This window comes from Lissotriton helveticus, chromosome 11 (genome assembly GCF_964261635.1).
Source record: "Lissotriton helveticus chromosome 11, aLisHel1.1, whole genome shotgun sequence".
Taxonomy (NCBI): domain Eukaryota; kingdom Metazoa; phylum Chordata; class Amphibia; order Caudata; family Salamandridae; genus Lissotriton; species Lissotriton helveticus.
The window spans coordinates 682,385,014-682,398,357 of record NC_136072.1 but is presented as its reverse complement, the minus strand read 5'-3'; the positions used below and the strand labels follow the sequence as shown (position 1 = coordinate 682,398,357).

The window sequence follows — 13,344 nt, the reverse complement described above, 5'->3', positions numbered from 1 at the left end:
TTCGCCATGAGGGCACTCCCTGACAAACTCTGGTGGCCAGTCTTTTTCAGCTAGAAGGATATCATAGCCCTTGGAGAGATTATCCCAAAATAGTCCCCTTATTTTTCTAGTCTTATCCCCCTCTATACGCAATGTTATTTCGTATATTTTGTGAGGTTTGCTAACTCTGGTGTCCGCAGTTTCCACTTGAAGATATTCATTCGTGTCCACTGTCTCCAGATGATTCATAAGGACTTTGCGAGCTATGCTCACTTCTGCTGCGCTGTCTAGCATTGTCTGAGCCCATTCCCCGTTTTTCAGTTGTGTCCTCAGAATTCTCGGCATTGTTAACTATTTTAATGCTGGCTACCTTCTTTTTTGGAAATTGTAATTTCTTTTTTAGCTGAGCAGGTTCCTTGTCTTTGGACTTGGCGTGCTCTTCTCTTTGTTCTGATCGTCCTCTTCTTTCCGATTTCTGCGAGGAAGTCTGAAAAGATTGAGAGGGACGTGTATCAATGTCTTGATATCTATCAGGCTTTTTTATATTATCCCTATTTCTAAGGTTATATCTTTTCCCAGAGGGGTCACTCTGCGGTGACCTGTGTCTTTGGTTCGGAGATTTCTCTCTTCGCCTAGGAGACCTTCCTCTGGCCTGGAATTTCTTTTCTTTAGGATTGGATTGTTTGTTTCCATCCCAGCTCTTTTTCTGTGATGTTGAATTATTATTAAAAAATATTTTTTCAGGACTTTCAATCAGTTGTGGTTTTACTGGTATTCCACCTAAACTATCTCTACCTAGTTCCTCATAGGATTTTTCTATGATTCTGGCAATTTCAGCTGGTTGGTCTGCTATATCTGTCTCTTTTAACCTCTGGCAGATCGCCACGTTTGCTGCTTCTCCCTTTATGTTGGCTAATAATATAGCCGAGACCTGCTTGAAGTCTTTTAGTAATTTCATACCAAGAGTTAAAGCGGGTTCTGGACCGTATTCGTCTTGAATTTGTTTTAGCACATCTGGTATTACCGAAATGGATGGAACACCGTGCGTTTTTGTGTAGATGGAAGCAAAGACTGTACCCCAAGTGTCACAGTCCTCTATGTGTGGTGCGATTCCCATTGGGAGACAGATAGTCAGAATCCTGTGCTTTTCTAGCGGGGTGGTGTCTGGAAACACCCCCTCTATTTGGGTGATTTTCTGCGCCAACCAGAATGGTATTTGTTCCCGTTTAGTCGGTACTTTACCTAGGCAGGATTGGATGTTCTGTGGTGTAATTTTATTTGTGTTCCCCTGGTGAGGGGTCAGCTGTGGAAGTTTAATCGCTGGCTGAATTGTTGAAGTCCGCATCACATACTGGACTAATTGTCTATGTATGTATTTTTATTAATTGTTTTAGCTGTGTTAACAGCTCTGCTGCAGACATCCCATTGATGTCTGGATGTGGTGTGTATCCGGCTAGGACCGGCCACGTTGCTCCTGGTCTTCCTAAAGGACCGAGCCTGGTGATGTGATTGTTATGTTTTAGGGTGCCATCAAATAAGAGCAAATGCTCTTGAAATTTGAGTGGTACTTCCACCTCCTCGAAAGGAGTGTACTCATTAGGAGGTTCCTCTATTTTGTAATAGTGGAAGTACTTTGTTACAGCATTTGCTGCTGGAAAATGTATCCATGAATAGTATACCTCTGTCTGCCGATATTCGTGTGCCTCAATTACGAATATGACTGTACCACCTCTAGGTGTCAGTCCATTTTCTATAAGTTTTATGGTTATAGATTTCCTTTTGATGACCGGGATGAGTATTATATCCGGGTCTGCGTCTTGCATGGTAGCATCAGCTGCTGCGAGTTCAGTTGCTAATCTAACTGCCTCTCTTTCATCCTCATTGTCTGACATTTTACTGTCCAAAAGGTTATTTTGTTTGTTTGCAGATCAGGTTTCTTATGGAAACAAAGATTAGATGCACAATATTTTGGAACTGTTTTTATCCTTCAACGTTGACTAAACCAAGTACCATACATAGGAGTTTCCTCCTGCGAGGTTTGGCGGATATTACCTTTCACCCACTCCAGACGTCTTTGGACTACTGTGGGAAAAGGGGTCTGAGTGAGAAAGCACGACTGAGTTACTCTAAATGTCTTACGTTAGTTTTATCACCCTTTCCAAACGCGTTGGGCGCCATGTAGTGTAGCTCCTATCATCCCAATAGGCTCTGCGCATTGGAATAATACCTACAATAGTAAAGGCCTAGACCAGACGTTAACTAGGTCTACTACTGTCGATATTAGACTTAAAGTTTTGGGTTTGCCAGCTTAGCTCAGAGTTCACTAGAAACTTTCTCGAATGTTCAGGAAAGAATAAACTTCCCTGATTAGACAAGAAGGGATTTAGTTTCTGACAACCATAGAACATGACAACTTTGCTCTCCCCTAATCAAGAGTAAATCTCGAGAGTCGTGTGAACAAAAGGCAATTTATTTTACTCAGTCAGTACGTGCATTCTTAGTCTCATCAGATTGTAGAGAAAAGGAAGAGACGGGCATGTTCAATAAAAAGGTGTTATTTATTGATCAGTCTCTTTTCTCATACAAGAGAAATGGATCGATATTATTGCAATACTTATAGTTAAGTAAAGTGCATACATTAAAAGCAGCAGTATAAAATAATACTGTAAAAACATTGATATGGTTTCTAAGCCATAAGATGTTTAAAATGAATAAAATATATTACATACACATATACATTTGACTAAACGTACTCAACTGGTGTTTCTAAATACGCCTACCCCGTGTACCTGACCTAAGTCTAATACGAGGGCGGGAATAGAAAGTTACAGTTTAAGTTAAGTTTGTTTTTGCCAAGTGAAATAACTTAAGAATTCTCTGTGAGGGGTTATTCAGTTCTGTACCTGGAAGTTAGGATGAATGAGGAATGGTATCTCTTTCTCTGGTCTCGATATTCCAGGCTGCCTGCGAGGGCTACCCCGAAGCGCCGGTGCTGGATCTCTCGGCAGGAGAAAGCAGCTTCTCGTTCTCAGCGCGTCAGAAAGGCGGGGCTGCTGCCAGCGGGGTCTGCTCTGCTCTGGGCTTCGGCAAGTATGGCTGCTCCGTCTCGTCACCACGCGTGTGTTTGCATAGGGCAAGATCGGTAATATTTATACCTTTAAGGTGCCGAGATTGACGTAAGGATGGACATAGATACGTCAATAAGGATGTCATACGACTTGCTCGTTAGCACATTCTTTTGCTGAAGTTCTCGGTGAAATCAAAACAATGGCCGCAGGGTTTTGCCCAGGTTGTCATAGGTTTGATTTGTTATGAGAACTCCGTATGCCTTATCAGGGGCTGGAGGAATATCGCTTGTCTAATTAGATCGCAAGCGTTATGACCTAATCAGATAACACGTTCCTGTGCCGTAGTGTTACTGCGTCAGATAACGGTATCTGCATCATGGGGTTTTTCTGCCTCATGGGCTGATTACTTAGTTCACTTGTTAGTTTGCTAACCAGAATAGGGTCAGGAATAGGGGATCGATTCAGAACCTATAGGAATACATCACAGTAGTTGGTTTTTCCTTTATGACTTGACATGGGTATAGCAGTAGATATGGGAGTGGAAATAGGCAGTAGTGGTCTGCCTGAAAAAGAGACGATTTACCCTTAGAGGGCAATAAGTCTGATGGTAAGCAGGTGTTCATATAGGTCACACCATATCTATTGAGATTGATATGCATAAAAGTGCAGCACTGCATCACCTCTTTGTTGGTTGACCCTCCTGTGAATGTATATGTATCCTTGTGGTGCTGGCCACACACTGTCAATTTACTTGCTGGGATGGTGAAAGGGAAAGCAGAGAGAACAAGCATTAGTAAATGCATTAGGTTTCGCCTATGGGATTAATAATAAGTTAAGAGGTGTGGGAGCAGTGTATGCGTGCAGGAAGAATGATGCAAGTGATTTCTGTGCAGGGTGAGTGGTTCATAAATGAAGGTTGATAAGTGTCTGAGAGCAGGGTGAAAGTGCCTCTATGCATGGTGATTGGTGTGTGTTCAGTGCAGAATGAGAATTGTGCGAATGTACAGGGTGATAGATGTTACCCTGTACAAGGTAAGAGGTGTGCGAGTGTAGGGTGAGCAGCATGTCACTAGTATAAGTGCAGGATGAGCGGTTTGAGTTCCAGGTGTGAGGTGTGGGCGGAGGGTGAGAGGAATGTGAGTGCTGGGTGAGAGATGTGTCAATGGTGTTTGAGTGCAGAGTCAGCACTGTGTGAGTGCTGGGTGAGCAGTATCTGACTGCCAGCGCAATGTCAGGGTGACTATGCAGAGTAAATGGTTGAGTGTGCAGGGTGAGTGGTTTCTGAGAGTAGGTGAAAAGTATATATGTGTTGTACAAAGTTACAAAATGAGGCAAATTATGCTGTGTCCTAATATGGCAGAGACAGCTGCTTGGGCACTGCTAACCTCACCCGGCTCATGGTGAGGCACAGCTTGTCTGTTCTACCACAGGTGGCATGTGAGCAGTGACCATTCGGAGGAACCAAAAACAGGCCTCTATGGCAAGCAAGTTGGCTTTGTTTACTGCACACATCCAGGCTGCTGCAGAAAAACTGGTACCAAGGGACTACGCATGCGCACACAATATAGTGTTCAAAACATTCAAGTTTTCTTAGATGGAGTGACACTAAAAAATAGATAAAGGGCATAAGTGTAACTTGGAGGTGTGATCCTTTAAGAGGCGCTGTACTGCCTGGTCTGTGCAGCACCTCACACCAATCTAAGACATTGCCCATATTTGGTTTGTCTTGCAAAGTATTTGGCAGTGAATGTGACTGAATTGAAAAAATAGAATCCCCTGCGAATTAAAGAAGAGCAAAGTATGTAAGCACACCAGTCAGGGAAATTGTTATAAATAATGCCCAGGACATTTTCTAAAATAGCGATACAATCTCCAAGGCCATACATCTGCTATTTGGAGTACCTCAAAACACTTTTCCAAACATCTCTGAACAGTTATGCCGCTTCAGAGACATGCAGCACGCAGGTGATTACAGCATGGCAAGTGTTCGTGGAGAGGTAGCAGTACCTGCTACTTAAATGGTGGTGGATGCCCTGGCATGGTGGGCTGGGGGACGCACTACCATGAATCAATTCTGCAAGACCAAGACAAAAGAATATACCAATAGGCAAGAAAGTTCCCCAAAAGTGGATGAAAACAGTTCTTGGTCCTCTGGGCACTGATATGATCAAACACATGAGGAACCACAGGAAATAGTATGCTACGGCCGAAAGAAACTGTGGAAAGGTAAGTGACAAACACAGGAACGAATGAAAAGCAAGGGGGCGGGATGTAAGCCCCGTTTAAGATTTATATTGAATACAGTAGATTTCACAAGCACAGAAGAAGCACTGTGCAGGCGAAACCTAAAAAGGGGAGAGATGAGAGAAAGGGCCACATGTTGGACTGTTGTGGTTTGAGGTGTTCCTGAAAGCATCTAAAGCATTAACCCCACTAGATACAACTCTCTCTTTTCACCATTCTACTGACGTACCTTGTAATTTCTAACAAGTATAATTTCTTCATCTGTTTATATTGTATGATAGTAAATACATTTATATCATAAAACATCTGAATTACTTTCAATTATATTCAATATGAGGATTGGGTGTGCATTTAAATACATGCTTAAACATCTAAAAACGTTACATGCCTTTCCATTATGTCAAGAGAATAACTTTTGGGACATCACACCTAATCATTCATTATTTAAAATCGCTTTCTGAGAAACGTGCCACGTAGACAAACATTAGACTGAAGAAAATTGAATCACCACTGTTAAGGGAAGTAAATGTAGAACTTAATATACACAGTGCTGGAATGTAGGGGAATTCAGTTGGATCCCTGTTCTGGCAGCGATTTCTAGGCCAGATCTGGCCGACCCAAGGAAATATGCTGAATTTGTCCTGGTGTAATATTGCGACACTGGGACATAATTAGGCAATGCCCGCATGTTGTCTGAATTCCATTCATAGGAACAACCTGCAGGTAGTGAGGGGGCTTTCTTATTTTAACATCCAGCCAGTTCTAAATCCAAGGCCTGATTTAAAGCCCTTCTTTTTTTAAGTATCCTCTTGGGTAGGAGCTATCTGGAGCATAACACCTTGAAGTCAATGCAATGGAAGGAACAAAGGCACACAGCTTCTTTTCACTTCACAAGTACTTAAGAGAAACTATAATTTGTAGGTGGATTATTAATTCTGTTAATCTCCATGTTTAAGAGATGTGCTTGCACTGTGAGAATGCAAGATTTATCTTTCTGTATAAGTAATTACACAAATATTTAATATGCCCTCACCTAAATGTATTTTAAATTCTTTTATAGCGCTACTGTTCCTAGTGTAGGGTGTCAGAGCGCTTTATTTCACAGAAAGAGGTACAATAGATTATACAGGAAACGTGACATGAGACAATGAGGGTTACAAGGCATAGGGCTCACATATAATCAATACATGTAGACATTATATGTTAAGAGTGTGTGATCAGGAGAAGCACAAAGTTGGATACAAAATCTAACGCAATGAATGTAGTCTTCTGTACTAACACGACTTTATCACTTTCCAAAGGAACCCTTCTTTGCAATCTTATAATAACAAAAGATTGAGAAAAAATAATAAGGATTCAAACACATGACTTACAGTATTCATGCAGCTCATTTGTGCTGATAAATAGGTCACTGTGCTATATTAGAAGGCTTGCAACGTAGGAACTGGAAGTAACAAAATGGCCTGAGTGTCAATAGCAGTAGCTGGCTCACCTATCTAAATAAAATAAAATCTGGGCTTGGCGTTTACACAATGTGCTTTGCAGCAGGCACATTAATCCTCTATGCTAATTTATGAATAGATACAGTGACTGAGCAAAACAAAAGAATACTCCCAGCGCTATGTTAATCACTAGCGTTATCTTACCACTATTATAATTGCCTCACAATTGCTGGGAACACAATCATTTCTACAGTAGGTGTCTCATAGTGATCAATGAAGTAATGTAGAGCAGATTTACTGCCACATGTTTCCCTGTTGCCAATTTCTTTGCAGCAGTTTTTTTAAAACAAATGTATAAATTGACTGTCAGACTTTGCTTCTGAAGTTCCATCCCTCGTGAATCCACCCTCTTTCCACGGCCACACCTTGACACCAATTTGGGGACTTAGGGAGTAATTGTTTCCCAATTCCAGCTCTGTGTATATATATATATATATATATATATATATATATATATATATATATATATATATATATATATATATATATATATATATATATATATATAAACATTGTAGTAGACATCATGTCTTAATATTGTTGGTTCATTGTGTTTTGCTCTTAAACATCTACCTAGATTCGTGTAGCTGGATATAAATTGCACACATTTTGTTTTCACAGCGTCTCGAACTCACTGATGTAATCCACGTCCGAGGATGTGTCCATGCAGTGATACTTTGGTTTAAAGACAACTTTGGTGCTACTGTTGGAATGATATTTGGAATCCTGCTGCCTCAGGTATTTTCAACAAAATATTTAGCTATTTTAAGTACCTGCATAGGTCCTGCAGTATTTGGGTGGTGGTGAGAAATACTGATAGATTGGAGTCCAGGATTGCCTCATGATTCTGAGTGCCATAACCTCAGAATAGGGGATAACGCGCCATTCCTGCTTTATCTCCCATTCTCAATGAATGACTCAATCAGTATTTGTGGAGTACAGCTATTCACTCGTGAGTGTATCCAGGCGCTGGGGTCTCGCTGGGCTTAGTGGGAAAGCCAGATCTTGAGTTCCTTTCAGATTGGCGTGAGGGCAGGTGATGTTCGAAGGTGATGTGAAGGTCATTCCATGCTTTGGTAGCTCGTTAGAAGAAGGAACGGCCTCCGTGGTGGCCTCTGCAGATGAGAGGTGTGTGTGCGAAGGCAAGGGAGGCAAAGCGCAGGTGTCTTAAAGGTTGGTGGAAGTTCAGGTGGTGGGTTGATGTATGCTGGTCCTATGGTTGTGGAGGGCTTTGTAGGCGTGTGTCAGTATCTTGAGTTAACATCTTTTCTAGACAGGGAGCCATTGGAGGTTTCGGTGTGGAGGTGATGTTGGTCCGCTTGGGGAGGTTGAAGATGAGTCTGACCGCGGAGTTCTGTATCTTTTAGAGTCTCTTCAGGAGTTTGGTTGTGATTCCAGCATAGAGTGTGTTTCCTTAGTCCAGATAGTTGGTGAGAAGGGCTTGCGTGAAAGTTGTCCTGGTGCTGACAGGGGTCCATATGAAGATCTTTCAGAGCTTGCGGAGGGTGTGGAAGCAGGCGGATGAGATAGCGTTGATCTGGCGTTTCGTGGTGTTTGCTGTCCAGGATGATGCCAAGGTTACGAGCATGGCCTGTCGGTGAGGGTGTGGATCTGATTCCGGCAGGCCACCAGGTGTCGTCCCATGGGGAGGTGTTGTTCCCAAAAATCAGCACTTCCATCTTGTCCATGGCCTCTCTCTTTCAGTCCATCCATTCTTTCTCACTTTCTCGCCTCTGTCTCTCAACTCCCTGATTAATTTCTGTTTACCTTCCCCCTCCTTCCCTCTCTTGAGGCTTCCTCATGTCTGATGAGCCGGGAAAAGTGCCAGAGGCACAGGAGCATCCCAGGGCATTCTGAACCAGCCTCCAATGGCTCCAATCCCCTGGGGAAATGCCCAGTGAAATAAAAGGCCTTTCCAGCCGTGTTCACGGTTAAAATAAAGGGTCTCATTTTCTGTGGAGCAATCACTGGCTACCTCATGAGTTAGCAGGAAGTAACAGTATTAGGAAAGTCTTTTTGCTTGCTTCTCCTTGTTTCTGTGTTACGAGCTGTGAAGCAGTACAGACTGAATTTCACTATGTTTAAATTAAGGACAAAACATGAAATTGCCTCCAAGTATACTCTAAAGCTTCAAGCAGGATGCACAGCAAAAAAGCAGGACCCTAATGATCTTGCGAACATGTCTGCTGACATTGTAGTATTTTTTGACTGCCTGCTTTCTGACGCTACTGCCAGATACCTGAAAAAGCCCTTTCTACAGATATTCAAGGACCAGAATTAGAATAGTAATGCCTCCTGTTTTTTGGTTGTGTTTATATGCCTCTTCTTGTCTATTCAGAGGAAGTATGGAAATTTTACCGACCCCAACTCTTCCAAGCTAACTAATATTCTAAAACTCTCGCTGCCCACCTCCCCCCCACCCCTCCACCCCCCCCCATCAAACCTCTCATCAGACTCCCCAGGTTTCATGTTCCACCATCCATTGATACACCTGTTGGTAAAATCAGAAAACAAGGGTCCAGGATCTAGAAATAGCATGCAGTGTCGGCTTCCTGGTTCGCGTCCTGTAGCACTGAGTTGTCAAGTCGCTGTAGTCACTTATGGAACTAATGCATTGTGTTTACCTCCATGGTCAGATGTTTGGGGTCTAAACGTGTGGCCTCTATAGGGAACTCCTGCAGCTATGACTACTGCTGCTCCAACTGAGTTCCTCTGCCTGCACCAACGATGGGCTGACAAGCAACAGTTCAGAGCTGCAGGGATTCAGTGGATTGCTTTGGGAGCTCACTTCTGGCTCAGAGATGGAGGTATTGGGTTGAGGGCGTTAAGCAGTGGGGGCATGGTAGTAGTGCGAAGCAGGGGCTGTGGTGACTGCCTGGCTGGGCTCTGGAGGGGGGCACTAAGATGGGCAGGTAGTCTGGCTGCACATGAGCAGCAGGGCTGGCTGCCAGCAGTAATCACTATCAAGGTCAGTGGCATTTAGCAGGGATATTAATGATCATTGGGGTTGACTATGACAATAGCGAAGACCATAATTGGCAAGCAGTGCCTGCCGGGCTGGTGTTCAGACCCTGCCATCATCCCTCTCCCAGCTCAGAGAGGAATAATATGTAAATCTTGATAAATGGTCCCATCAGATGGAACCTGATGATATGGGGGTGTTCATTGACCTCATCCGTCTCATTGCGCTTGAACGCCAAAAGTGTGGTGCTTCTTTCTGGTAACTCAGGTATTCTGTAAAATAAGCAATGACTGGTCCAATAGTGTGCGTTGCCCCCCCTTACCTCCCCCCACAATATATGTGAAGAGTCTCCTGAAATAATAGACTGTAACTGGCTCTAAACACTAAACAGAATGAAGTATAAACCCACCCTTATCTACAAAAAATAAATACTGTATTGTCTGGTGTCATCTCCTTTCACGGAAAGTCCCATGACAGTATGCACATCAGTGTAGGATGCACAAAAGTTGTACCACTGAATGTTCTGCGCAAATTAATTGCTGGGTTGGGATTGGGAAAATATTAGACCTGGCTATGATTCCACATTGAATTTTAAGTGGAATCCCCTCATCTAGGTTGGTTGCTGCTTCGCGCTCTCATGTCATCATTTTGAAGCAGCATCCTCCTTCGACGCGGACGTCCCCTCACAATCAAATGGGGCTCACAAATATACTGTTTCTGTGATCTGCAGTCTATGGTATGCGTAGTTTATCCCGATGTCTCACACTGTGCAGATCTGCTGACCCTGCATCACAACTTTTTTCCATGATTGCTTCAATCAGACCTTTCATGCCAGAAATCAAAGAACCAGCATATTTAGTATAGAATGATCTAAATGAAAGTTACACTGTCACTACATTTCTCAAAAACAGTGGCCAACGTAAGAATTCGCAATTCCTTGTCCAAAGTATCACTAAACTTTTGACCAATGAAATACTGCCATGTTGTGGCTGAAAAGAGCAGACCAAAACCCCCTCTCTATTGGCCAATGCCTAAAGCTACTCTAGAAAGACCCAAAAAGGGGCAACGATTAGCCACTCTTCAAGCTAGGGAAAGCTGTATTCCTGCTTTTTCATGCAACAAGCCCACTACAGATTCCAGTATACTGCTCTAAATTTGTGTTGCAAAGTAATGTCTGAAGGGCAGAACCACACACTAAAAATGATCCTGATCCCTTCTGAACTTCAGAGATCTCTGTCTTTCTCAGTGAATTGATATTTGTAAATATGTATTCTGTAGATCTATGGTGACCAAGATATCTTCTGGGGAGAACAGGTAAAGGATTGCTTACAGAGCTTGCGCTCCAGCATTAGGGCGGTTTCCTATTGAAGTTAACTCTTTTGGAGACAGTGAAAGCCAATGCCGCCGAAAGAATGGGATTTTTAGGCCCATACGACCCTTTTTGATGTCGGAGACTACTGTTTATTCTGAGCTCGATAAATAATGTGTCTCCATACTTATGAGTTAATGACCATAATGGGACCAATACATTTCAGTTGGGTATCTTTTCAAATTGTCATGCCTGTGTCCCCTTTATTACATTTGGGGCTATGAGGTTAGCCTTCTGAAGGTGAAAAATAAGTCCTGCTAGAGCTGGGAGTCCTGTATTTATTTAGCATTGTCCTTTGTATGTGGTAGCCTTGGCATTAAAGACTGGGGTCTGTGTCTAGAGACCCCTGGGTATTTTATGTGCTGTATAAATGCAGTTAGCAGTTGCATTTGTTGTATTTTTAATATTTTTCTTGTTCACATGGTTTATTTCACTCACTAAATTTCACAATGTTGTTTAATATGGTGAATGAAATATTGGGCGAAATTGTATGTTTTTGTTTTAGGTTTGACTGTAGAATTATATATACCACACATTGCATTCGGTGATATCCATGTTGTTTTATGTTGTGTTTCTTGCAGGTACTGGGCCTTATTTTGACATGGCTGTATTGGCACAGGCTGTTAGCACTGCGGCGCAAATGTGACGAGGTTGACTTCAGAATCCTGAAGGTCTTTGATTTCGATGCATTGGACCTAAGCGGTGCAGGCTGGTGCCTTTGCATCCCCAGGGAGGATGGATATATTCCTGTCAGCATGGACATGGATGACTCCGAAGACTGCAGTCAACCACACGACAAATCGAAATGTTCTGATGAAACATGTTGAAAAACAATATTACTTTTAATTTATGCAGATTATGAACTTAATATTTAGCCAGGACTTGGCAAAATAATTTAATGTGTCCTCATCCACATTTTGTCAGCCGATGTTTTGTACTGTACATGTTTTATTTTTTTAATTTTTTTAAATAAATGTTTGGTCTATTTGCAATAAATTAGATTTTTTTTAATCCTGACATACCTATTGGAGTGCAAGTAAAAGGATTATCATAGTGCAGTTCAATTAACGGTGCACATTGTTGGAAAAACTATTTCATGTCAGTGTACTTGGTGTCGCCTTTTTAAAGATAGTGCAAGATAGTCGTTAACAGCCCAGGAGGGGATATATATAGGGTTTAAGGTACTAGTAGTAGTTGTGTGTATTGATGGTTACCCTACATGTGCTTAGGTTTACCTGGTCCTCCCTGCTGCTGGGTGTATTTCTTCTAATAAGAACTTTGAATCTGACAGATTGTTAAAGTCTGTAACCACACCCGAGAAATGCCAGGGTGGGGGTAGAGCCTCTCCCTTTGGCGCCTGGACCTCGTCCCGAACGGTCGCTCCCCCACGCTCCCTGGCTTCAGCTCGCTATCACTGCTACAGCGCTCACAGCTGAATTCACTTCATTGGAGCACTCGTGATTGGTATCGTAGCTCTGCTGCTGCTAAAACTCGTGCGTGTTATTGCTGTAAAATTCATAGCGCTTTGTGCAGCATTGAGATTGGGTAGCGCTTTCATTAAATAGCATTGCATTGGGAATTATACTGTGGAATTGCAGCAGTGTTGACTGAATAGCGCTCTCACTGTCTGGTGCATTTATTCATTTTGGGCTTTGTGCTAAGTTTCGTTTTCAATCCCTCCCACCATTTTGTTGTTGTGCTTTCCCCTGGCCCGCCTCCCCGCGACCGCCTCCCACCTGACCCTCCCATGCTCCGCCCCCCTACACTACCCTTTTAAGTCAGATGTCCCAACGCGCAGCGTCCACGCGCTGCGGCCGCGCCGAAGGTGCGCCAAAGGTAAGCCCGTCTACGCCCGTCCGCGCCAAGACCGCGCCCAGCGCCAGACCCCCTGGCCCCCGTACTACCCACCCTATCCGCATTACCTACGCCGCCTCCACCCTCTTAGCCCTTAACCCCGGCCGACTCCCCAACTGCGCCCAAGCCGCTCCTGGACACACCCATGGACCCTTCACATGCAACTCCTGCAAGTATGATGGCACCAAGACCAACTCTCCATCCACTAAAATCAAACAGAGACCTGACACCAACCACCTTAAATGCATCCTGCTCAACACCCGCTCAGTCCACAGACACGCCATCGACCTCTGGAACCTACTAGACACCATCTCTCCGGACGTCGCCTTCCTAACAGAAACATGGATGAACGCCTCCTCAGCCCCA

The 13,344-nt window shown here is 43.3% G+C and overlaps 1 protein-coding gene across 1 annotated transcript in view; it reads left to right on the top strand.

Moving 5' to 3' along the window:
- Window positions 1-12,141, top strand: part of LOC144791091 (tetraspanin-15-like) — a 235,268-nt gene extending 223,127 nt beyond the window's left edge. Inside the window, exons 7-8 of the mRNA XM_078665748.1 lie at window positions 7,415-7,531; window positions 11,706-12,141. Coding sequence (XP_078521874.1) covers window positions 7,415-7,531; window positions 11,706-11,951 — 363 coding nt within the window. The 3' untranslated portion in view covers window positions 11,952-12,141. The remainder of the gene's footprint in view (window positions 1-7,414; window positions 7,532-11,705) is intronic.
- The last annotated feature ends 1,203 nt before the right edge of the window (window positions 12,142-13,344 follow it).